Source organism: Onychostruthus taczanowskii, unplaced genomic scaffold, assembly GCF_017590055.1.
Source record: "Onychostruthus taczanowskii isolate IOZ18803 unplaced genomic scaffold, ASM1759005v1 scaffold55, whole genome shotgun sequence".
Lineage (NCBI taxonomy): Eukaryota > Metazoa > Chordata > Aves > Passeriformes > Passeridae > Onychostruthus > Onychostruthus taczanowskii.
Genome location: NW_024503124.1, coordinates 4,423,488 through 4,449,384, shown reverse-complemented (window position 1 = coordinate 4,449,384; position 25,897 = coordinate 4,423,488). Strand labels below are relative to the sequence as shown.

The window sequence follows — 25,897 nt, the reverse complement described above, 5'->3', positions numbered from 1 at the left end:
TGAGTTTACAAGCTCTGATTTTCCCCCCACCCATCTACAGTAATAAATGTTTTTATTCTTCCTTTTACCTTCTAGCCTAAACCAACTAAAGGAAGGATGCGCATCCATTGCCTGGAGAATGTGGATAAAGCCCTCCAGTTCCTGAAGGAGCAACGAGTGCACCTAGAAAACATGGGATCTCATGATATTGTGGATGGGAATCACAGGCTGACACTTGGCCTTATTTGGACCATTATCCTGAGATTCCAGGTAGAGTTGTGTGCACACACAGATACATGGATGAGCTTTCCACGCCTGTTTGTCACATACTTCACCGTGCACTTTTGGAGCAGAGTGCTCCCAGGTGCTCCCATCTGATGGGAGGGAGGAGTGCTTGGGAACCTGTCAGGATAAATCAGTGCCTGTGGTGCTGCTGACCTGTGGTGGGAGTTTCCTGTGGGGAAATTCATATGGCTTTCTTTTTAAGTCACTAATAAATGTGAAGCTCCAGTCTCCACACTAGATCCAGGAGGAAATGCTGCCCTGAGCTGCTCTCCATCTTCATGCTGGTTATCTATAACTTGGCTGGCTTGGCACTGACATGGATTAAGGGTGCCCACGGGAATTATTTTAGTGTCCCAGCTAAGGCTTGAGATTTCTTGTTTTCCAGCGAGTTCCAGATTGGCCTTTGCTTTTAGTTTAAAAAGGATGGAAAGTCCTTTTGCAGAAAGAATAATGCATTCATATAATAAATATATAACTCAAAATAAATATCATAATAATAAACATTTAATAGCATTAATTTTGGTGTTTTCCAGGATTCCTTACACCTTTTCCAAAAAGGCAATGTGTTTTCTCAGAGAAATATTGAAATCTTCTATGTTACTTTTAGATCCAAGATATCAGCGTTGAAACTGAGGACAACAAAGAGAAGAAATCTGCTAAAGATGCTTTGCTTTTGTGGTGCCAGATGAAAACAGCTGGGTGAGTGTGAATTAAGCCATTCTCTCTAAAGCTCTTACAGCATTTGGAGTTTTTGTTGAAATAATTTTAAATGGGCAAACATATCTCTTCTTAAGTGGATTTAGTGAGAGGGAATTCAAGACAAATGAGTTGACGTTTACAAGTCAGAAAAGTCTGAATTTGTGATGTCAATTCTGGGTGATAAACGTACCAACTGGATAATCCATGAATATATATGTAGTAATATGCTGACTCTTTTTCTCCCTATTCTGAAGAAAGAATTGCAATTTCAAGGGAAACTCAATGGCTTCCTGCTCTGGCTTTTGGTGCCAGAGTGTGCAGAGCTGCACTGGGGGTGCTGTATTGATTGCACTTTCCTTGGGTTTGTTCTGCAGGTACCCCAACGTCAATATCCACAACTTTACAACAAGCTGGAGGGATGGGATGGCGTTCAATGCACTGATCCATAAGCACAGGTATGTGTGGCTCAATGTCTGCCCTGGTTTGGAGCTACCTTGCAGCTTGATTTTAAAAATCTGTGAAGAGCAGGAGGTTGAGGAGTTGCTGAGAGTTTTAGAGCAACTTGTCTTGTTTTGAGCTTTACAGCTCTTGTGGTCATTGTGAGCTTGGCTGGGCAGCAGCTTCTCACACCACAAGTCAAAACAGGCTGTGTTTGGTTTCATGGGCATAAATTACACCTGTGACTATTTGGGTTTGGTTTGGTTCTTGTACCTCAGTGAGTAACTCATGCCCACGTCTGGAATTTAGGCGCAGGAGTAGGGAAGCACACCCAGAGCAGCCTGGAGGGAAAGGAAATCCCTGCCCAAGGGTGGCCAGATGTGGTGCCAGGCTGCCATGGCTGGGGATGCTGCTCAAGGTGGAGTTAATCCAGATGGATTGCACGCTTCCATGGTCATGAGACTCATGACCACAGCTATGTTCTTCTTTTCTCCAGGGTCACCTTCCCTGCTGTTTAGCTCTCCCCTGCTCTCTCCCATGGCCAGGTCCTGCTGTGCCATGTGCTGGGCATTGCTTCATTCCTTTAACACTGCTGGGAAATGCATAGGGCCCGTGAAACGTTGGCTGGGTTTTCTAAGGGTTGGAGATTTTAGTTCATTTGAGGGTGGCTGCGCTGTGCTTTGGGAAATCTAAAGAATTTTCCGTCCTGTCTAGGCCTGATCTGATTGATTTTGACAAGCTGAAGAAATCAAATGCACACTACAATCTGCAGAATGCTTTTAACCTTGCAGAGCAGCACCTTGGTCTTACCAAGCTCCTGGACCCTGAGGGTAAGAATTCCAGCAGTTTCAGCACTTAAGGGCTCTTTCTTCCCACCCCTCAATGTCAGAGCACATCTCTGTGGCAGCTTTTTGTGTCCAAGAGCAGCTGGATGCTGCTGACTCACCTGGTGATACAGGCAGAGAGGGAGGGGGAGAATGTGAAATTTCTCCAGCAGCAAACTGAGCAGCAGTAGCACAAGAGCCCTTAATCCTGTGTTTATTTACTGACATCTGAACAAGTTTGTTGGCCTGGTCATGTGTCCATGAAGTCATTCCAGTCAGAGGCTTCTTTCTGAGAAGGAAGAGAAGCAGAGGAGCAAAGAAACTTCAGCCTGTGCTTCTGTGGGAATGTGTGTGCTCCCAGTGCTGGGGCAAGATCATTTTGTGTCACAGGGCAGGAGCGATGTGTTTAGGCAAGTTTCTTCTTGTTTATTTTCCAGTGCCTCAGAATTGCTGAGAAATATTTTGTTTTCCACCTGTATCTCTCAGATTCACCTGGACAGACATAAGTTTGAATTCCTCTCTCCAAATGCTGACACAGCACTGAAGTTGTCAATTAACAGTAGTTCTGTCAACTCACACAGACACCAGAGGAGTTATTTGGCTGTGCACAAGCTGTGGCAAAGTCTGGAACTTGACTGTAAAGCCCAAAGGCCCCAAGCTTTAGCCCCAGTCCACACTACTGCCAGAACCAGTGCAAAGCTGCTCAATTTACTTTTTATTAGGACACCAACCTTAGGGGCTGAACTGCCACTGACCCCATCTCTGACTCCCAAACGTATCCTTGGTGCACTCTGAGCTCTCTCGGTGTAACCCCTGCAGCCTCAGCATGCTGAGATAACTCTTGTTTGGTTTGCAGATATCAGTGTTGATCACCCTGATGAAAAGTCAATCATCACCTATGTGGTGACATATTACCACTACTTCTCCAAGATGAAAGCTTTGGCTGTCGAAGGAAAACGTATCGGAAAGGTCTGCCAGTTTAAATTATAAATTGTTACAAAACAAGCAAAATATTTCTGATTTTCTTTTTCCTCTTGGGTGTTAATTTTTAAAGAGTCCACTCTCTGGTAATTTTGATTTTTTTGCTTTTGAACATATTTTGAATGTTAAATATTCCCATGTGACTATGAGGAGTAGTTAATTTCCAGCTGCCTCACATTAGAAAGCATTTGGCTGGTGTTTTATTTTTGCTTGTTCATTTTGCATCATTGCTACTTTTCCTTTCTCATTAACTGCTCCTCACCCTCTGGGCCCTCTGTCTCCTCTGGAAAAGTCCCTAATTTAAAACATGTGCAGTCATTCTCTGTCCTTTGGCGACATTGCCCCGGTCCTTTCAGCTGGCAGACTGGACATGAACCCTTGTGTGAGCCTCAGCTCTGCCCCCCTACTGCTGTGGGATCTTGGGAATTTAGTGCTGAAAAATGCCAAGCTCTCATTCCTCAGGGATCCCGGCAGTGAGTACTCTGATTCACAACTCAAGTCTCCCAGCAGTTTCTTTTATGTGGCTTGTAGGATTTAAATGACTGAAGAGCACTGCCCTTGTGACTCATGTGTGTTGTGCTGCTGTTGCAGGTGCTTGACAATGCCATTGAAACAGAGAAAATGATAGAAAAATACGAGTCCCTGGCTTCTGACCTGCTGGAGTGGATTGAGCAAACCATTATCATCCTCAACAATCGCAAATTCGCCAACTCCCTGGTTGGGGTGCAGCAGCAGCTGCAGGCGTTCAACACTTACCGCACAGTGGAGAAACCACCCAAGTGAGTTTAACCTCATCTTAACACAACAGTCAGTGGCATTGCTGGCTTAGTCACTCATTGATTTTTTTAAAAAACAAACACATCCAAGTAATTTTAGTTGTGGCTTAAGAATTTATTTTCCTGAGCAAGCCCAGCTCTCATATTCCTGATTGGTACTCGTCGGTGTTACTTGGGGCCTGTTTGCTTTGTGCTGTTCAGTGAGCAAATAATAACAACAGCAACAAGAATAGCATGTCTCCCACAGGATCTGGGAGTCCTGGAAGCTGTCCCTGCCCTGGGATGCCTGTCTTATCATATGAGTGGTAATAGCATACTGTGGTAGTACAGTAATGTCACCACTCGTGCTTTTAATAGCAGAGGATAATACCAAAATGCTGCTATTAAAAGATCCCTACTGCTTATCCAACATGAAGAGGAAACGTGTCTGGCTTTGTCAAACAGCTCTACTTACTCAAACTGATACAAGCAGAACAGGGCAACTTCTTTCTGGAAAGCCTCTTTAGGATTGTGATATTAAATCTGTTTATTATTTTTGTCTAATTCGAGTTCTAATGAATAATAATCACGACCCAAAACATTACACAGGATCCAGACTTCTTCTAAAATTGCAGACTATTCCCTAATGCCCCTGGAGTTTGTTTGTTTCCCAGGCATACAACACAGGGAAAACAGTGGGAAGAGTTTACTGATGGCGGAGGGCTTTAAATAAAACTTCCATTTCTTGTGCTGATGGAGTGAACTAGGACAGTGCACGTACTAGAATTAAAAAAAAGCCTTTTCCTGTCCCCCGAGGGGTTTAAATCCAAACACTCAGACAGCTGACTTCTGTGAAGTTGCTTTTGCTGTCTGCCCCAACTGGCTCCAGGGGAAGTGTGGGCTATTTCCATTGCTCCCAGCTTCCACACAAGATGGAGGTGTTTATGTGAATGCACCATTCACCACGTCAACATTTTAAACAAGTGCTGTATTATAGTTTATTGTAGTTGACTATATTCAATGTTTTATAGAAGAGCTTCCCTGTAAGTGTGGTGAGGCCCTGGCACAGGTTACCCAGAGAAGCTGTGGCTGCCCCATCCCTGGAAGTGTTCCAGACTGGGTGGGACAGGGCTGGGATACTGGAAGGTGTCCCTGCCCTGGCAGGGGGTGTAACTGGATGGGCTTTGAGGTCCTTTCCAACCCAAACCATTCTGTCAATTCATGATTCTATGATTATACCTTAGCAGTAATGAAAGTTTGACTCAATTCTCTTGCAAAATTTTGTTTAGATTTACAGAAAAAGGAAACCTGGAAGTGCTGCTTTTTACCATCCAAAGCAAAATGAGAGCCAACAATCAGAAAGTGTACATGCCGAGGGAGGGCAAACTCATCTCTGACATTAACAAGGTAAACTGAGCAGCTCCTCCCCTGTGACTCAGGATATTGCTGTTTTCTCTCAACATTTGTTCTTCTCAAAACCATTTGTGATCTCCAGCCTTGATGTGGGGCTGTAAGGGATGGGTGAGGTGGGGTGACCTTTTCCTGTAGCTCGGACTTACTTCCCTGAGCCAGGCCTGGGCTGTCCTCAGCATCTGTAGGAGCTTCTGCTCCTGGGGCTGCCAGCTCTGCCTTGCCCCTCGTGGTCCTGGCTGTTGGAGAGAAGTGACAGAAGGCAGCAGCAGTAGGTGCTGTGCCCTCCCCTTCACCTCCCAGTGCCCTGCCTGGGCATCGTGGATCCCTCTGGATTCCTGCAGCCTGTTCTCTGCTGCTGCAGCTGGCAGGGCAGGGCTGAGCACAGCAGAGTTGACAGGCTCTCTCAAGGATAACAAACAGCTTCAGCCTGGCAGCTTTCTCCTTTGTGTTTAATCATGCTTGGCAGTCCCATACCAGCTGTTGTGGGTGTCTGTGGCCTCATCCCAGGGAGCAGCAAACTGCTCAGCTCTCCTGGTTGCAGGAGGAATGCCCAAAATAGTCGTGTTTCAGGCAGTTTCACATCTGTTCGGATTTAGATTTAGTTTGTGTTTAATTGAGGGTTTTTTTGTTGTCTGTAAGAAGATCTGAGAGGTGATTAGCTGACTTCCAGCTTCTAAGACTTCTGATTTTTGTAATAAATTCATCATGCATATGAATAACTCCTAGCTTGGGGGGAATAAAGGACTTGTAAGCACCAGAAGTAAGCAAATTCTGCAGTTGTTTTCTTTTCCAAAGTGTAATGAAGAATAACAGTTGTATGTTGATTTTGGAGGTGAGAGGCCATGAATCTCTTAATTCCCATTTCCTAAAGGAGGAAGATAGAATCTGCTTGTTTGGGAGCAGCACTCAGGAGATTTTATTTTTTTAAATAAACTCTTTCTTACACATTCAAGCCAGGTGGTTTCCTTAGGCTTTGTTGGGAAGGGGGGTAAGAAAGGACGAGAGAAAATGCATCTGAGATAAACAACTTGCTCAGAAAATGACTGACTAAATTGAGAACAGATTTTAAGTCGTGTGTTTATATTAGCAAACAAGGTGTAGGGCCAGCCAGTGCAAACTGGATTTATAGGCTTATAAATAATTGAACCAGTTTGGTGAAAGTTGCCTGTAGTGGCTTCAGCCCTGATTTCATGCAAAGGAGATGGGATTTATCATAATCTTGTAAGAATGTGTTGTTTAGAAGCCATGTGTTTTTCCTCCATATCTTCAGGCCTGGGAAAGACTGGAAAAAGCTGAACATGAAAGAGAACTGGCACTGCGAAATGAGCTCATCAGACAAGAGAAACTGGAACAACTTGCACGGAGATTCGATCGCAAGGCAGCTATGAGAGAAACTTGGCTGAGTGAAAATCAACGTCTCGTTTCTCAGGTGCTGCTCTCAGAAATTGTCTGGGTGACTAAAATTGTTCCCATGAGTAATTACAGGATGCAGTTCTTGCAAGGAGAACATTTTCTTCCCTGTGCCTCATATTTTACGACATCTATGTATGTGTATATTTATTTATTGCATTTAGTTATTCTATATGTGTATGTACTGTACATCCTCACTTTTATACGTTTGGGATTCCCTTCCTTGAACCTACCAGACTGTGGTCAGGAGAATTTGATGAGGAAATTACTACCCACAGTCAATATTTTCTTTACATGAATATTTTGCTGAGTGCAGTGAAATTAGCCCAGGAGTTAATTTTATTGTTTATTATTAGAGATGATAATATTAGATCAGCCCCAGACTAATCCTGATGGCCATGTGATTCTTCCCGCAAAGGCAGTGAATAATATCTCTGATTTTATCAGTAGTTCTTTATTATCAGAGGCATCTCTTATTTTATTTAAAGAAGACTCTCAGGAGCATTTTGAGGTCCCGGATTTGCTAACAAGTGTGTTTTGCCAAGTCAGAACTGACAGCAGAGGTTGAGCAGAGAGACTTTTGTCCTCAGCAGCCATTCCTCAAGAAGTGCCTCTATCTTTGCAGGACAATTTTGGCTTTGACCTCCCAGCAGTGGAGGCTGCCACGAAGAAGCACGAGGCCATCGAGACGGACATCGCGGCGTACGAGGAGCGGGTTCAGGCCGTGGTGGCGGTGGCGAAGGAGCTCGAGACTGAAAACTACCACGACATCAAACGCATCACTGCAAGGAAGGACAATGTCATCCGCCTGTGGGAGTATCTCCTGGAGCTGCTCCGGGCACGGAGACAGCGGCTGGAGATGAACCTTGGGCTACAGAAGATTTTCCAGGAAATGCTGTACATTATGGACTGGATGGACGAGATGAAGGTGGGTGGAAGTCCTTTGAGAATGCAGACCGAATATTGCTCAGAGGTGTACGTGTCCCTTTCTGTCAAGATTCATTTTGCCCCTCTGGTTTAGTAGACAGACCCAGAAGATCCACATTCAAGAGCGGTGAACAAATTCCTTATGATTTGTTAACAATAAAGATTAAAACCATGTCAAGGAAAAAGAACAAGTTCACTCCTATAGAAAGCTACTTTCTAGCTTCATGTTTGTCTCATAGAGCCCAGAAGTTTTGGTCACAGTGCTTGGGTAGAGATGACAGATTTGGTAAAAGGGAATGAGATAATCTCTCTCCATCATGATTTACATGGGGAGCAAGTCACCTCTTCACCTCTCTGCTTTAAAAAGCTTGAATTTCTTCCTGTCTGTTCTCCTGGGATTCGGGAAGGGAAAGGACCACAACTTGTCCATCAGCCAGCAGAACTTGGAAGCTGTTGGAGGAAAGAAACAGCTCAGCAGGAGCTCACAGCACTTGGGCTGAGTGCAGCTCCTTGGCCCTGCTGAGCTAACTCAGCCTCTCAGCATCCTAGACTGCAAATTCATTGAAGAGCAGTCAAGTTCTTAGTCGTTGCCAGTGATTTCAAAACTGCTGGCTCAAATTTGTATCAGCCATGTCTCCACATTTGAAATTTCTGTCCTTATGGGCCTGGAGTTCCTCTGACCTGATGTACCAACAGATAACAGTGCCTGGAGTCCCAAAGAAGCAAGCAGCTTATGGCCTTCAGCCTGTTTTACTTGTCTTTCTCATTTTGTTCAGGTGCTTTTGCTGTCCCAAGACTATGGCAAACATTTGTTGGGAGTTGAGGACCTGCTGCAGAAACATGCTCTGGTGGAAGCTGACATCGCTATTCAGGCTGAGAGAGTAAGAGGGGTCAATGCCTCTGCTCAGAAGTTTGCCACTGATGGAGAAGGTAACCAGCACCCCATATACCCGTTTTGTCTTAATTACCTATGAGGTTATCTGTGACATTCATTAGTTCTGCAAGATAGGTAAATTTCCCACCAGAATGGGAGAATCCAGCTCCATTTGTTCCTTCTGTACTCAGCATTTCAATGATTCATTTGTCCAGGAGCCTGTTCAGGAATTGAGTGTGGCATTGTGCCTTGCATGGGATGTCACACTCCTCACCAGCAGCCGCTGTGACTTTGTAGAGGGTCACCACGGCTCCCCTTGCTGTGTTCCTAATGCAAACATTTACACAGATTGTTGGACCCAGTCTGATGGTGTCCCGATTTATCCTAAAAGGAAGCAATTCCCTAGAACCCAGCGCTGTTAATAGAATAAATTATGTCCATTTTGTGCAGTTGTGCATAAATCTGAATTCAGTGAATTTTGGCTCACTGGAAACAGTCATGAATATCTTTCCTTTTGGGTTTTTTTTTTTGTCTTTTGGAAAGAATAGTGTTTTCTGGTCTGCGTTATTGTGTGGTGGAGCTTGAACACTTCCCACTCACTTTCCTTAGACTAGCCGTGGATTCTTTCATGTGAACCTTGTAGCTGGCACATGCAGGAATTCAGAGCTCTGCCTGTGCCCCAGCTGTGGGGATGGGAGCGAGCGAGGCCAGGTGGTAACACACGTTCTCTGTCCGAGCAGGTTACAAGCCCTGTGACCCACAGGTGATCAGGGACCGCGTGGCTCACATGGAGTTCTGCTACCAGGAGCTCTGCCAGCTCGCGGCCGAGCGCCGTGCGCGCCTCGAGGAGTCCCGGCGCCTCTGGAAATTCTTCTGGGAAATGGCTGAAGAGGAGGGCTGGATCAGGGAGAAGGAGCAGATCCTGTCATCTGATGACTATGGGAAGGACCTAACCAGTGTTGTCCGACTCTTGAGTAAACACAAGGCGTTTGAGGATGAGATGAGTGGCCGCAGCGGCCACTTTCAGCAGGCGATAAAAGAAGGTGAAGACATGATCGCGGAAGAGCATTTTGGGTCTGAGAAGATCAGAGAAAGAATTAAGGATATCCGGGAGCAGTGGGCTAACCTGGAGCAGTTATCTGCCATTAGGAAGAAGAGGCTGGAGGAAGCCTCTCTCCTTCACCAGTTCCAGGCTGATGCTGACGATATTGACGCGTGGATGTTGGACATCCTCAAGATTGTCTCCAGTAATGACGTTGGCCATGATGAATATTCCACTCAGTCCTTGGTCAAGAAACACAAAGATGTGGCTGAAGAGATTGCGAGCTACCGGCCGACCATCGACTCTCTTCACGAGCAGGCCAAGGCCCTGCCGCAGGAGCACGCGGAGTCTCCAGATGTGCAAGGCAGGTTGTCCGGAATTGAGGAGAGATACAAAGAGGTTGCTGAGCTGACCCGGCTGCGCAAACAGGCCCTGCAGGATACCCTCGCTCTCTATAAGATGTTCAGTGAGGCAGATGCTTGTGAGCTTTGGATCGACGAAAAGGAGAAATGGCTGAATAACATGCAGATTCCAGAGAAGCTGGAGGACCTGGAAGTGATCCAGCACAGGTGAGAATGCCTTTACCAGGAAGTTTGGGGAGTACTGGGTGGAAGTGTTTTACCCCAGCTACCTTTCTCAGCTTGCCTGTAGCTCAGATTCTCTAATGCCTGGGGGATCTTGTGTTTGTTTGTTTTCTCCCACTCCAGGTTTGAAAGCTTGGAGCCAGAAATGAACAACCAGGCATCCCGTGTGGCCGTGGTGAACCAGATTGCCAGGCAGCTGATGCACAGTGGCCACCCTGGGGAGAAGATCAAAGCACAGCAAGATAAACTCAACACAAGGTAAGTGAAAGCCTCGTGCTCAGGAGCATCACACCAGCTGGAACAAGTATGGTGGGGTCATTTGTTTTTCTTAAGCAGGCTTTTTTAAGATATTCTGATGCTGTTACCTGAAGAATCTTTAAGGCTTCAAAAGGAAAGAGTTGTGCCTTTCAAATACTTTATTATCAGGTGGAGTTTTGCTCTTGACTTAATCAAGCCCTGAGTGTGTCAGCACCTTGATTTGAGAGCTGGAAATTGACTGTAATAATTACTATGATAAAAAAGAAATCAATGTAGTTTTGTGTAAACTCCCACATTTTTTATCTTCAGAAGAAAGCAAGGGAGTGTGAAAAGTCAGTGTAAGTGCCAATTTTTCACTTGAGGAAAAATTATACTCTGTGTGCTGGTACTTGTCACATTCTAATACACACCATATCTGGGTTAATGATTGCTTTGCTAGAAATACTTATGGTATGGGAAGGACTGAGGAAACCCTGAGTAGCTGGGTTTACCAAGCTGCTGAGAGCAGCTGCTCACTCAGCAATGCTGCCACATCCTTTTCCCACAAATCTCAATTTCTCTGCTCTCCTCTCCTCACACATTTCAGGTGGAGCCAGTTCAGAGAACTGGTAGATAGGAAGAAGGATGCTCTACTCTCTGCTCTGAGTATCCAGAACTACCATCTTGAATGTAATGAAACCAAATCCTGGATCAGGGAAAAGACCAAAGTGATTGAGTCCACACAAGATCTGGGTAATGACCTGGCTGGAGTGATGGCCTTGCAGAGGAAGCTGACGGGCATGGAACGGGACCTGGTGGCCATCGAAGCCAAGCTCAGTGACCTGCAAAAGGAGGCAGAGAAACTGGAATCAGAGCATCCTGACCAGGCACAAGCCATCCTTTCACGGCTTGCAGAGATCAATGACGTGTGGGAAGAAATGAAGACCACCCTGAAGAACCGGGAAGAGTCCCTGGGAGAGGCCAGCAAGCTGCAGCAGTTCCTGAGAGATCTGGATGACTTCCAGTCCTGGCTCTCCAGAACACAGACTGCAATTGCCTCCGAAGATATGCCCAACACCCTGACAGAGGCTGAGAAGCTGCTCACTCAGCATGAGAATATCAAGAATGAAATCAACAACTACGAGGAAGATTATCAGAAGATGAGGGACATGGGTGAGATGGTGACACAAGGGCAAACTGACGCTCAGTACATGTTCCTACGCCAGCGCCTACAGGCTTTGGACACCGGATGGAATGAGCTTCACAAAATGTGGGAGAACAGGCAAAATCTCCTTTCCCAGTCTCATGCCTACCAGCTGTTTCTCAGAGATACCAAGCAAGCAGAAGCTTTCCTTAATAACCAGGCAAGTGATGGTCAAGATATACCTGACTTCATTTCTACAGGTTGGCACTGTGTACTGCAAGCAATTAACAGACAAAGTCTATTGGTGGGAGAGCCACAAGCAGACAACCCTTTTCTAACTGTATTTTATTTCAAACTGTTCTTGGGGAGTGTCTGTTGTTGGAGCAGCAGCATAGCCTGAGTGTAATAATTTTCCCTCTGATTTCTTTTAATCCCAGGAGTATGTTCTGGCACACACAGAGATGCCAACCACGTTGGAAGGAGCAGAAGCTGCTATTAAAAAGCAGGAGGATTTCATGACCACCATGGATGCCAATGAAGAAAAGATCAATGCAGTTGTGGAGACGGGCAGGAGACTTGTTAGTGATGGGAACATTAACTCTGATAAAATCCAGGAGAAAGTGGACTCAATTGATGACAGGTAAGGGCAGAATGATGGTAGAATGTAGCTGTTCCTCCTTTAATTCTCTTCTCTGAGAGATGCCCTTTCACCAGGATCTAAAGGCAGAGTAACAGCTTAGAAAATGTCTGTTCCAGACTGTTTTCTTTGTCTCATGGAAAAATAGGAACTGTCCTGTTTCAAGAATGTGCCTGGCTAATCTTAGTTAAACAATACCTTCCCCACTTTCTAGAGGCTTGGTAGGTAATGAGCTCCCTACCCAGAATTGAGTTGTTTGAGTGTTGCTTTGTAGTTCTTGGAGTATGAGCAGACTTGATGCTCTGGTGGGAGCTGTAGCAGTTGGCTGTGTCTGGTTCCACAAGTCTCAGTTTCCTCTGCTGCCCCTGAGCTGGTGTAATTACAATAACTTATTCCTTTGGAGAAGGAATGTGGCTCTTCAAGGGTGTAATTGGCATTACATGCACCCCACCCACTTGACTTTGATCACCTCTTCCAGCTTGTCTGGCCCCTCTGAGATCAGATTAGGAAGCACCACTGGTACAAATGTCTTTCATCCCAGAACAAGTCCTTTGCTTTCTCTCTCTGGCTGTGGCATGGATGCTATAGAACATTAAAAGTTTACTTTTCTTTGAAACCCAAATGTTCAGTTTTGATGGCTGTTGTTCTTTCTGCTTTTGGTTGGGATAACAGTGGAGTCTTTCAAGGCACTGTGAGTGTCAGAACACAGCAGTGAGCTGTGAAATGTCACTGATGACTCTCCCATCAGACTTGCATCCCCCCACAGCTGGGAAGTTCAGGTTCTCCTGAGCTTCATCTCCAAGGAGAAACTGAACTGGAGTAGTTCAGAAGATGTTGTACCTTTCCTGTTTGGGCAGAGATGTCCCACACAGAGATGTGTGTGCACCCACTTTAGCAATGTCTCGTGGCTTCAGGAAAGGCAGCTCTTCCTGTTCCCTGAGCTTGCTGAGGGCCTCTGACAGCTGAACCCCCAGGCTACCCCATGTTTCCATTCTGTCTCTCACCAGCTTGGCTCTGGATTCCAGAGAGAATCTGCAAAGCCAGGAAGAGATTACATGAAAATCAAGGGGGCAACTAGGACAGTGATTTTCCTTATTTACCCTCTCTAAGCACCCTCTACCACTTAGGAAAGCAGGAGAGCTTGATCCCAGCCTTCTGGTCAGGTGTCCTCTTTCTGCAACTTTTGGAATGAAAAGAAATCATCCAAGGATATCACAGCAAATGGCCAGCTGCATCTTGCAGCTAGAACGGCAGACGGCTTCAGCCCCTGTCCTGTGTGCTCTGCAGAGGCTCTGGTGGCTGTCACCCCAGTGCAGCTGCTCCTCTGTGCCCCGTTGTCCCTGCTGTCCTGCCCGTGGGACGTGTGCTGGAGCTCCTACTGGAAGTGAGCATTTCCTCAATTCCAAAGCTATTTATGCCGCGCGCTGCAAAAACCATCCGGAGCGCCGCTATCCAGGAAATCCGTGCGATTCCTCCCCAAATCTGGGGGGCTGATAAGCCTCCAGAACAAAGCCTTGGGGCTGCGTGCACTGGGAGGGGTAGCAAAGGAAGCCTCTTTGCTTTCACAAAAAGTGGCTCTCCCAGCTGAGCTCCACCTGGATGTCTAACAAAGGACCAAAACAAACAAGCACAAATATGTGCAGTGGCTCCGTACTTCCCATAGGGAGCTCTTTGTAGTTTCTGGTATTGTTCAGAGTGGGTTTTGTAGTGGTGCTTTTGAGCTGTTCCTGAGGAGACCCCACTGGCCCTGGTGCAGCAGACAGGCCCTGTCCTGGGATGGTTCCCATCTCAATAGGGATGGCACAAGGAGAAAAGTGCAATAGGAAAGAAACACTTCAGCACAACCTTTTAGTGCAGTTCACAAGCAAGAATGAATGAGCATAAGGACATGGAGTAAGGGTAAGGGAAGGAGAAGGTGGGTTTGCATCAAGCTATCTAGCTTTTCCAGCTGGGAGAGAAGCTGGTCTCCCTGTGCAGCTTTCTCTGCTTGGGTGACTTCTGCTGCTCTGAAGCAGTTTCTCCTCCATTTTCTCTTGGAAGAGTGTTGGGAAACTGCCCCTCTCCATGTGCCCGCTCATGGCCTCTGATTCTGCAAGGGAGATTTAGTCTAAAGACAGTGGCAGACCTGGCACAAATTGTGATCTGAGCCTGTTTTACATCAACTTTTGTATTTGTGCAACTTTCTGCTCAACAGAGAACAGAAGTAAGTTTTGTTCTTGCCCATTCAGAAGGGAGAGTGCCCTGTTTCCTGGAGCAATGAAAGAAGCTAAAACTGCCTTTCATATATCTCAGGATTCCTAGCAGTCAGCTGCATTCACACCATGTGTAAGATTTATTATTTCTGCACAGGCTTTGAAACCCACAGGCTTACAGTTAAACCACAAGTGGTTTTGTCAGTTTTCAGCACTGTCAGCATTCTCAGGGGCCTCTGGGAGTCAACCTGGGGACACCAGGCAAATTCTAGATTAATTTGTGTCAGACACCTCCTTGTGCTGAACAGATCTTACACTTATAGTGTAAGTCCTATGTGTGATACAGAATTCAAAGCCATTCTAAATAACTGAAGTCTGCAGAGCAAACTATCCTTCCACAAACTGTTCTGGCAAATTAGTAAGAAGCAGTCACTGACAACCTTAAGTGTGAATTCTTCAAAAGAATTTAGGGATATCTGAACAAGGAGTTATTGATATTTAGGTACAGCTAGTCTGAAGCAGGAGAACAGACTAAATAACTTCTTAAAATCCTTTATTCCCATTAAAAGGTCAGTGATGAAAACACAGGAATTCCTGTCTGTTCCAGCAGTGCCCATCCTCAAAATGCTTCTACTTTGTTATGGTTCAGCCCTGTTCTTCAGAGAAAACTCATTGTCCAGTCTCACTCCAGGTCATCTTGAACAAAACAACCTTGTACAGTGACATAGCTCTAAGCACCAGAGGTTGTATTTGTTATGCTATGGCATCATCTGTTTGATATCCCTGCATGGTTTCCTTCAAAGTCCTTCTAGTCAGTATTTCCAACACTCCTTGGGAGATATTTTTGTTAGTTTTTTAAAATTCGTGTTTTTTCAACATAAGAATTTCTGTACTTAAATCTATTCAAGCACCATGAAAGTTCTCCTTTAAACTTCATAACTCATGTCCTCTCTAGAATACATGAGTCTGTAATGTAATCTAGCCTTAAATCTCTGAAATCAGCCTGATAAAATCACCCAAGCTGTTCTTTGCTTCATTTTAACAACCTGAGTAATGCAGTGTGTTTGCCCAGGCATATAAAAGCCAGCCAAGAAAGAGTGGAATCAAACCCAGGGATGTTTGCCTCATTAGAGAAGTTTTTCCTAAGGCAAAGTTTGTGTCTTTTCCTTTGTGTTCCCTCTGTCAAAACTTCAGCATCACCTGGGCTTGGACTCCAGGCTGTTGCTTTGATGGTTGCACGTGTCTTCCTTGCCATGCAATCCATAAATCCTTTTCTTGACTACACCTATAGAGATGCTGCTTGCCTGGTTGCTTGAAGGCAGCTGTTGAGGCCAAAGAGAAGCAAACTGTAGTCCTCTAAAGGGTTTTCTCCTATTCCTCTGCCTACAGACCTTTTGTTTTTATAGAAAATGTGTCTCTAAGTATTCCTTGTGTTTCTGAAGTCACTAAATTGGTGCCAGAGAGCTTGCTGTGGTAACTTGCTGCAGATCAGGAAAAGTGGTGTTATAATCCAGTTGTCATCAACATGTGATTTATGGTCTTCTGGAGTATCATGAGTCTCTGGAGATCTCCACTAACAGGGATTTATTTAGCTTTTGCCAGCGTGTGCTGAGCTCATCTTATAAATTGCCACCCTTTAAAATAATTTCCAACTCTCAATCCATATTTATCTTATTACAAATGGCAGCAATATTTCACTTTAAACCCCTGTACAGTGCAATAGGAATAAGCCTAGCACAACGAGCAGTAATAAAAATTGTCTTCTTTACTCTGTCTCTTCCTTGTAAATTGCCTCATAAATAATGAAAGGATGGAAGGACAGAGATAACTACTCCAAAATAAGCATTTTTAAAAACATGCCCAGAGGTACCTTGGGAATCAGCCCCATTCCATTTGAAGGACCCACCACAACCTTTGGGACTGCCAGCGTGACTCATCTTCAAGGGACAAATGGTGATGAATCAAATTAGGGCTTCTGGATTAACCTTTCCTTCCTTCTGGCTGCTCTTAAACATTCTGAAAAATATGTTCCAAGTGCATAAAGCTTCTGTGTGCAGAACCACACAGGGGTGCTGCACGTGGTTAAACACAGCCTTGGGAAGGTTCTGTGGCCCAGCTCAGCTTTGTGCAGGACAAGGAGGTGCTGGAGGTGTTTTACAAAGAGATTCCAGCAGGTGCACCCTGCAAGGGCCACACAACGTCATCTTACTGTTGCAATTTGCAGTTTTCTTGTGTGTTTTGGCAAACAGCCTGAACTCTCCTGTGGGTTTAAAATGAGTGGGCCAAATTCTGTCCATAGCATGTTGTGAAACCCTGCTGACTTCAGAATGTTCTGTGTGTATTTAGCAGGTCACAAAAACAAGGAGATGTGGAGCTTCAGTGAGCCCATTAAATAACACACTCCAAAATGTCCTTTGAAAGGGAGCAAAGGACACACACCACAAACTTACCAGCACCTGTAGTCCAAAGAGGCTCCAGAAACCAACAGTGACAGTTTTTGTGAAATGCCTGTTTAATTTCCTTTCTCTGTTGTTTTTTTTTCTGACCAGACATAGGAAGAACCGTGAAGCAGCCAGTGAACTTTTGATGAGACTGAAAGATAACAGGGATCTCCAAAAGTTTCTTCAGGATTGCCAAGAGGTAAATCATGCCCTTTCACTTTTATTGCTTGAAAGCTGCCATCCTACAGAAGAGCATTCTTACTCCGTATTTTATGGGGACTGGAATGCTCAGTCATCCAGTAGTATTTAGTGTGGAGTAAACATAAAAAAAACCCTCACCATACCACTGCAAAAAAGAATGTTTTCTCTTTTCTCATGAATCAGATTTTCTTTTGTCATATAAGGTAAAGACATAGAAAACTGTCAAAAGCAGTGAAGATTTTCTGCTGTGATATAAATTATAACCATGTGGAATGTAGTGGGATTAGCAGTTTTGTCTACAGCTGTACAGATGGATATGGCCTGATGCAGGGAATTTCAAGTGATTTCTAGCAAACATTAGTCAGAACAATAGGAGGTTAAGAATAAAAAAGGAGCAAGATTAAACTGTGTCGTTTATGTGTGATTTACCTGATAGTTTACATGTGTTTAAAATTGTTAAGTATTATAACATTGGGAAAAAGAAATTCTTTCCAGATTTTCTAATCACTTACATGGACTGTTTACACTGAAGACAACATTTTAAAGTTTAGAATACTCTTGTTCCTAGCACAAGGAATTAATCATGTAATTTTCAGGTTATTTCATGGAGTACTGGCAGATAATAAAGAGCTTTGCCTGTGAGGTTTTGATCAGAGACTGGGGAAGTGATATTTGCTGCTTGGTTGCCTGGATTCAATCTGTTTCCAAGCATTGCATAAGCTGTCCATGAGCTTGCCTTCAATTGTTTCTTCCTTGGTAGTTAAAATATGACAGATTAGCAAAAAATCTGCTGTTATTAGCAGCAGCTTCTTCCTTCCTCTGTGACAGCTCTGGTTCAAAGATCCCCTGGCTCTCAGGGCTCTCTTGGCCTCAGTGTCAGTGTGGGTGTGTTCCCTAGGATCTGGTTATTCCCCCTATATCACTGGAAGAAAAAGGGAAGCATAAAAGCTCTAGTGTTGGCTGCCTGAATGCCTTTCCTCTCCCTTGTTTCTCTCCAGCCACTAAAACATGGGTGTCTCGACGCACAGTTCAAAGACAAACTTACAATTACCCAAATGTCAGGGATTTCTCCAATTCTCTTTGAGAGGACATTAGCTTTGGTGATAATTGAAGAGCTGTTTCCTAAGAAAATTTAAAATTTACGTCAGTGTGGGGCCTACTGACACCTCCTTTGGGCTGGAGGGTTTGTGATGAAGCAGCACTGTCCTGTGGGCTGGAAGGGAGCCAAGACAACATCTCCCCCTTGGCTTTTTCTTTAGCACTGCCTGTGAAGCTGGGAATTGTTAGGGAACAGCTTTGAGCCAGTCCCCATTTCACCTGGCAATGGGGCCTTCCTGCCTGCTGCTGCCTTTGGGACAGCTTCCCATCTGTCTGTAACCTGAGGAAAGGCAGAGTGTTTTCTGCAGCCCTTCCCTTCCCAGGGCAGCCACATTGTCACTGTCACCCCTCACTGAGGTGTTTAGGAGTGTGGTCTCCTGTCCCTTGCTCCTTCCTGCAGAGCTGGGGAGGAGGGTGGCACTCCAGAGCAGTGGGATAATGCTCCTCACAGCAGCTCAGCAGTGATAAACCCCCCTCTGGGGTCACAGGTGAGGGAAAACAGCAGATTTTGTTGTGGTGAGGAGTCAGAAACACTGTCACAGGTTAGTCCTGGGGTGCTGCTTTTTCGGCTGTTTCTTGCACTCATCAAGGTGAATGTGTAAAATAAATTTGCCAAGTGAATGAAATAGTGACAGCAGAAAATCCTGACTGGAGGAGATGTGATAAATGTTGCCATTTAGTTTTCTTTGTCTTTCTGCTCTTTCTCAGCTCACCTTCAAGGGAGGAGTTTATAGCTGTCCTTCCCTCTGAGAGCTTGGAAGTCTCAGCACTGTCTGGGCTCATTTCTCCAGGGACATGGTGAAAGCTCTTGGCAAGGCTCTGCACTCTGAGATTTCTCTCCTGGAGTGTGCTGGCAGGATTTGCCATGTGAGCCTCCCCACAGGACAGGCTGGCAGCTTGGCTCCTGGCACAGTCTGGGCAGTGCAGTGGCACTTGGAGCCCTTTCCCCTTGCCTTGCTGCTGCCCCAGGTTCACAAGGATTTGTCTCTGCATTTCCCTTCCTTCCTGCTGGCTTGGCACTGCAGAGTGGCAGCCAAGAGCAGGAACAGGGTCTTGTGTACAGGTGCAAAGGACGGAGGAAGCCTCATCCTCTCCTGACCTTAACAGCTTCTGGAGAAATAAATACTCCAAGTGTGATTTTGAGGCAATTTAGGGAACTGTTATTTTCTGAAAATCTACTTTCACACTCAAGGTACTGATTTTTAGTGCCTATAGTGGTTGCAACCCCCAAATTTTAGCAATGAGCCCCTAAAAACTTTATCTGCATTTCTGTGCTCTGAGGGGTTTATCCAACAGGCCCTGGCTGTGAACCACATGTTGTCCCTGTCTTGCCTTCCCCCAGCTGGTAACAGGAATGATCCAGCCTCTCCTTGGGAAGCACTTGTAAATCCCCAGAAGCCTTAATGCTGTGGCTGAGTAAAAGCAAACAGTGAAAGCCAAGCAGTGCAATTTGCAGAGCAGAGCAGCTGTCTCCTCCCCAGAAAGGCAAGAGTAAAACCACTAATTCTGGGTTATATCTTAATCTCCATGTAGACTTTGACTGTTCAGCAGCACAGTAGCCTGTTCTAATGCAACCTTTTACCTACAGAGCTCCTCACTGACATGAGCAATTTTCTGTTTAGACTTGATGGGAAGATCCAATGAGGAGTTTCTCTGATTGCTCTGATAGGTTTTCCCTTTTTGGGGAAGAGTGCATTTAAGGGACAATTGAAATTTTAAGTGGCAGTTGAAAAGAGGCTCATGAGTGATAAATGGAATTTGTTGCCCTGTGTCCTGAGCACACAGCAGAAGCCTCTGTTCGTCTCCTTTCTGGGCTGCTTGCTCACCCAAGTGCTGTTCTAGAAACCAAGCTGAGATTTGTTTTGACATTTTCCACTCTAAATATGCAGAAAATGGACCTTTTCAAATTCTGTAAACATTCCTGTGAATGTGGTTTTTATCCACACCTCAGGGATAGATGAGGCAGTCAGACTCACCCTGGGAGGAAATGTGATGTTGGCCGCTAGGATCATTTTCACATTCCATTTGCACTTGGCAAATCAACTGTCTCTTAAAGTATTGGTTTTCTCTAGTGGTGATATGGAAATTGTCCCCAGTGCCTTTGTACTTGCTGAAAATCAGACAGAAAACAGTCTTGGATTTTATATAATGGGAAAAGGAAAGTCTCCAGAACCAAAACACTCCTGGAGATTGGATAAATAAACAAATTACTTATGTAAACCTATACAGAGGAAAGACTGAGGGGAAAAGGTACAAATGTGCTATGAATTAATGGTACAAAACCATCTCTAACAACCTCCACAAAACCACCTGACCAATATGTAGTACACATGTCCCTGTTTCTCTTGCAGTTGAACTGGGTGGGACCTGTGTGTTTGATTCTGCCTACCATAGAGGTGATTCCTTTCTGCTTGAGTCAAGGGTTACTTATGTATTGGAGATGGATGTTAGAATTGAACTGTTAAAGAGGCAGATCCTTGGCTGAACCTTGAGTAAATCCCTGAGTAAGGGCAGTCTCTGAATCTCACACATCTCTGAATCTCTTTATCCTTGATCTGGAGGCATTTTGCCTCCTTGTTTCACACCAGGAATGTTTCCTCACAGCCCCATGTATTTTCCTTTCCAGCTCTCTCTCTGGATCAATGAGAAGATGCTCACAGCCCAGGATATGTCTTATGATGAGGCGAGGAACCTACACAGCAAGTGGCTGAAGCATCAGGCATTCATGGCAGAGCTTGCATCCAACAAAGAGTGGCTGGAGAAGATTGAAAAGGTAGGTAAAGAATATAAAAAAAATGCCCATATCTTTGTCCAGGGTGGTTGTGCACAGAGATGGGATCTGTTCCTCTGCAGAACTGGTCCTTAAATCACCCCACAGCTGAGGCTAAAGGAGATTTCTGGTGCATTGTGTCTCCATCCAACCCATTTTGTTCTTCATTGATGTTAAAAGTCTTTTATCCAAGGCATTCACTCAGTGCAAGTTTAGTTTTGTCTAGTCCTTCCTATCTGCCAGAAGGAAGGCAGAGCCTAAATTTCATACCCAAAGGGTAAGTGGGGCAAATGTTGGGATTTGAGCCAATGAAGTAGAAGCACTTCCCGGGAAATAACAGAATATAGAGAATAGCTGAGTTTATTCTTCTGTGCTGCTAAGCTGGCTTTCATTCATTCAGAACTATAGCCAAGCTGCCTTTCTCCATGCAAAATTAGGGCATGAGAGTTTTGTGATTAATTAAGATTCACAGCTCTGTATCAAGTTATTTGAAGCCTTAATATGCTGTGATGAGCTGTACTTCCCCCCCACCATTTCTCCTGTGCAGCTCTGGAGCACTGAGGAGTCTCCTCTTTAGCTCTGACAGTGGGTTTCTGTTCAGTGTAAGTTAGCTTAATTGCTCATTTCCTCTCCCACTTTGGCACTCCACATCCCATTAGAGGCTTTTCTGTGATCTACAAATAGCAATACCCTTTAATGGTGTAATTAGAAGGCTGCTCTTGGTACTGGAAGTTCCTTTTTAGTGATGCTAATACATCCCTCTCCTTTGCCTCTGAAAAATCAGATTGCAGCAAAGGATCAGGGTTGTGTACAGAGTTGTGACAGTCCCTGGATTAACATTCATATGGAATGTGCGGGTTGGGGGCAGCATTCCCATCTGCATCCAGCTGAAGAGATAGATAGCGATAATTAGAGTAAAGACAGTATTTCCCAAACTCTCCCATCACTATGCTGTGTGTTCATGGTTCTCTGGTGATGTGTCCCCCAGGAGCTGGGGCCTCAGGAAATGCAGTGTGTGCAGCTCTAACCCCCTGCTCCATCCTGCCTGAGCCATGGCCCCAGGAGCTCCCTTTGGGGAACATGTGCAATGGAGAAGAGAAAGGAGGCATTGCTTGACCTTCCCATCGCTAAAAATCCCTCTTCCAGGCAGCAGAGGGACCTGGGAGCTGATGTTCTGGAAGGAGTCACTGGGTAATTGGAGATAGAAAATGAGTGGTTGATGCTGCCAGCAGATGAGAAATCCTGAGTGCTTATTAATCAGGATAATTGCCCTAACGGGCCGTGAGTGCTCCTGAGGAGGTACCATTTGGTTGCTCTTTGCTTTGCAGGAGGGAATGCAGCTCATTGCAGAGAAACCAGAGACTGAGGCCGTGGTGAAGGAGAAGCTGACAGGTCTCCACCAAATGTGGGACGAGCTTGAATCCACTACCCAGACCAAGGCTCAGCGTCTCTTCGATGCAAACAAAGCAGAGCTTTTCACCCAGAGCTGTGCAGACCTGGATAAGTGGCTGAATGGTTTGGAGAGCCAAATCCAGTCGGATGACTACGGAAAAGATCTCACCAGTGTCAACATCCTGTTGAAGAAGCAACAGGTAAACAGAGCATGGGGTGCAGCGGGCAGGCAGCAGATACCTGCACTAAAAGGAATGGGCAGGGCAGGCTTTCAGTTTAGAAAAGAAAGAGCTGCTTTTCTTTCTTCCTATTATTTCATGTATCTTTAAGAAGAACAAGAAATGAATCCAGCAACAAATCAGACAGTAATTATTAATGTGGTAAATCCTCACTGACCAGCATCTGTTCTCCCTTCTGAGGAAGCTGTTGATGTGCCCTAATTGTATGAACAGCTTTCATCCTGGTTTTCAGGACCTTTTTGCCATGTTTCTGTTTAGATGCTGGAGAATCAAATGGATGTCCGTAAGAAGGAGATAGAGGAGCTGCAAAGCCAGGCAAGGGCTTTGAGCCAGGAGGGCAAGAGCACAGATGAAGTCGATGGCAAACGCCTTACTGTAGAAAAGAAATTCTTGGAGCTGCTGGAGCCTTTGAATGAGAGAAAGGCCAACCTGCTGGCCTCCAAAGAGATCCACCAGTTCAACCGGGATGTGGAAGATGAAATTGTGAGTATCAAAGAAATCCCATCCCCCAGGCAGTAGGAAAATGTTGGAATACTGCTGCTTTTTGCAGCCTGTGTGTGCCAGCCTCTCTCTGCTGTCCCAAGAGTATCTGGGGTTGCTTGAAATCATGTGTACTCTCTCTTTCAGTTGTGGGTCGGAGAGAGGATGCCCATAGCTACATCTACTGATCATGGACACAATCTCCAGACTGTGCAGCTACTAATAAAGAAAAATCAGGTAAGTAGGTGCTGTTAGAGCTCCATACCTGCTATTTCTCCTTAGTGCTGACTAATTTGGGAAGGACATGTTTGGAGTAAAACAATGGGTGCTGTGGCATGACCACAGGTGGTGGCACAGCCCCAAGTTGTCCACATGAGCTGATGGTGTGTGTTTTGCTGCCCCTCTGGAGTTAAGACCCCTGGCTTGTATTTTCATTTGTGCATTGTCTCATCAGTCAATTTTCTCCCATGTAGACCCTTCAGAAAGAAATCCAGGGCCACCAGCCTCGTATCGATGACATTTTTGAGAGAAGTCAGAACATCATCACAGAGAGCAGCCCCAATGCTGAAGTCATTCAGCAGAGACTTGCAGACTTGAAGCAGCTGTGGAGCCTCCTCATCGAGGAGACAGAGAAGCGCCACAAGCGCCTGGAGGAGTCTCACAGGGCTCAGCAGTATTACTTCGATGCAGCCGAGGCTGAGGCCTGGATGAGCGAGCAGGAGCTCTACATGATGTCAGAAGAGAAAGCCAAGGTGAGCAGCTCCACAGTGACACTACTTTGGCCTTAATTGCTTTGCTGGAGGGAGGCAAGTGACATAATTTGGTGTGGCGCTGTGGAATGGTAACATAAACAAATGTAACTTCCTGGTGAAGCCTCAAGTGATCTTGGCTTCTACCTGTTCTGACATCTTTGATAGTGTTCAGGATAGGCTGTGCTGTATGGAACCAGGGAAGCATCCTCGCACTGCAGAGGGCAACTCTGTGCCTGCCTTCACTGCAAGGTCAGGATTGCCAGTGTGGTCCAGTTAGGTCCAGTTTTCTGATAGTTCTGAATGACAGCACAATGTACCTGGCTGTGAAACGGGCCTGGTGGTCAGTCAGCTGCTCCACTGTCACCAACCTTGACTCTCAGTGACCATCAGCTTTGAGTCCCAGCTTCACACCATAACAAAGAGAACGTAAACTCCTGTTTTCCAAGGAGGTGCTGGAGCTTGTTTGTTATCAACATAAATGCACCATGTTTCCTGTCCTGGTAAAATAAAGCTCAGCTTTATCAGGAGAACACATTCCACAGGTGTTCAGTCTCCAGCTAAAAATGGCTTGTTTTCTTTTTATCTATTGCAAATAGCTCACTATGCAAAATATTGTATTGAAAAGATTTATTGACAATATCAGTTAACACTGAGAGTAGGAGGCTGGTTTTCTTAGCTATAACAGTGCATAAAAAGTTTCAATTGGAACTTCTCCAGACACTTTGATGGACAACCCATTGGCATGGCCTGTGTAGGATTTCTTTTCTTTGCCCCATGCTGTTGTTGAGATGCCTGACAAGTGATGTGTCTTAATTTATTCCATGTTTCTGGGCCCTGCACCAGTGTTGTGGAAACACATAAAAAGCTTCATAGAAGAGGAAACTCAACATTCTCAATGCCCAGCTGATGTAATTTTGTTCTGCACCCCAGAGGGATTGATGTATTATCTCTTTCAGTTATTATTTTGCTTTCTGGGTGTATTATTTGCTGTGACATCTACTGTACTATACCATTGGCAGAAGGACTTGTCTTCAAGCTGTACTTGGGAGCAGCTCCTTATAATTCTTCCTGTCATTTTCTGTCACTCTTACAGGATGAACAGAGTGCAGTGTCCATGCTGAAGAAACACCAGATTTTGGAACAAGCAGTAGAAGATTATGCTGAAACTGTGCACCAGCTTTCAAAGACCAGCAGAACTTTGGTGGCAGATAATCACCCAGAAAGGTATTAACTGCTGTTTTTAATTGGATCATGAATTTTTTTAGCAATTCAGTCCCTTTGGGTGGTTCTGACACACAAAATCCACCACAGAGAGTAAGTAGCTCAGAGACTCATACAGAAGGAGTTTAGCCTCAGTCAATTCAAGGTGTCAGTTGGACCACCCTGATTTGGCCAGAGACAGGGTCAGTGTGTGCAGCTGCTGATTCTGGTGGTTCTGGACACCTGGAGTACCTGACCCCTGTGCAGGCTGCAGTGTCAGGTCTTGCCAGCATCTGAACATCACAGAGGCAGAGCAGTCCTCAGGCCAAGATCCTGATCTGCTTTTTCAACCAACTTTAATCCAGCAGAGAAGGTCACTGTCATTAATCCTGCAGAGCTCCCCAAGATCTGCCTCTTCTCTATGAGATTCCAGCAGAATCAGAGCCTGGAATCAGATGCTTTAAACATGGGCACATTAACATCTTACTTTTGGTAAATTTATCTCACTTTTCATAAATGGCTTTCCCTGAGGGAGAGCTCAGGAAGCCTAAGAACCATTTTGCCATAAGAGCTGCAGCTCAGCAGACAGAATTCTCCACTAGCTTCAGCTGCAAAGCTGATTCCACTCTGAGGCTGATGTATTTAACTGCTCAGCCTGCACAGGCTGGAAGGTGGCACTGGCCTAGGCCAGACACATTCTGCCTCCAGTGGAAGGTTGTTATTTAACTCTAAAGCACTCTCTTGTGGTCATGATCACTTCTGATGAGAGCAGATTTCCTGGCTGAGCTGTCTGAGTACTGGAATAACGTCATCAGCTTTGCAAGGCAGATGGAAGGCACTTTGACAGCACTGTATGGCTCAGACAAAATAGAGGCAAAAGATACAGCAAGTAGAAAGATTCAT

General features: G+C 45.2%; 1 protein-coding gene across 5 annotated transcripts in view; it reads left to right on the top strand.

Annotated features, from left to right (window-relative positions):
• Positions 1-25,897, top strand: part of SPTBN1 (spectrin beta, non-erythrocytic 1) — a 115,174-nt gene that overhangs the window by 73,220 nt on the left and 16,057 nt on the right. For all 5 annotated transcript variants that reach the window (XM_041417216.1, XM_041417220.1, XM_041417217.1 and 2 more), the window contains exons 4-24: positions 76-249; positions 872-963; positions 1,338-1,418; positions 2,116-2,231; positions 3,082-3,194; positions 3,798-3,985; positions 5,251-5,368; positions 6,645-6,803; positions 7,410-7,712; positions 8,488-8,641; positions 9,326-10,196; positions 10,335-10,469; positions 11,056-11,812; positions 12,030-12,232; positions 16,971-17,061; positions 20,788-20,934; positions 22,260-22,523; positions 22,821-23,045; positions 23,190-23,279; positions 23,516-23,794; positions 24,888-25,018. In XM_041417216.1, coding sequence (XP_041273150.1) covers positions 76-249; positions 872-963; positions 1,338-1,418; positions 2,116-2,231; positions 3,082-3,194; positions 3,798-3,985; positions 5,251-5,368; positions 6,645-6,803; positions 7,410-7,712; positions 8,488-8,641; positions 9,326-10,196; positions 10,335-10,469; positions 11,056-11,812; positions 12,030-12,232; positions 16,971-17,061; positions 20,788-20,934; positions 22,260-22,523; positions 22,821-23,045; positions 23,190-23,279; positions 23,516-23,794; positions 24,888-25,018 — 4,691 coding nt within the window. The remainder of the gene's footprint in view (positions 1-75; positions 250-871; positions 964-1,337; positions 1,419-2,115; positions 2,232-3,081; positions 3,195-3,797; positions 3,986-5,250; positions 5,369-6,644; positions 6,804-7,409; positions 7,713-8,487; positions 8,642-9,325; positions 10,197-10,334; positions 10,470-11,055; positions 11,813-12,029; positions 12,233-16,970; positions 17,062-20,787; positions 20,935-22,259; positions 22,524-22,820; positions 23,046-23,189; positions 23,280-23,515; positions 23,795-24,887; positions 25,019-25,897) is intronic.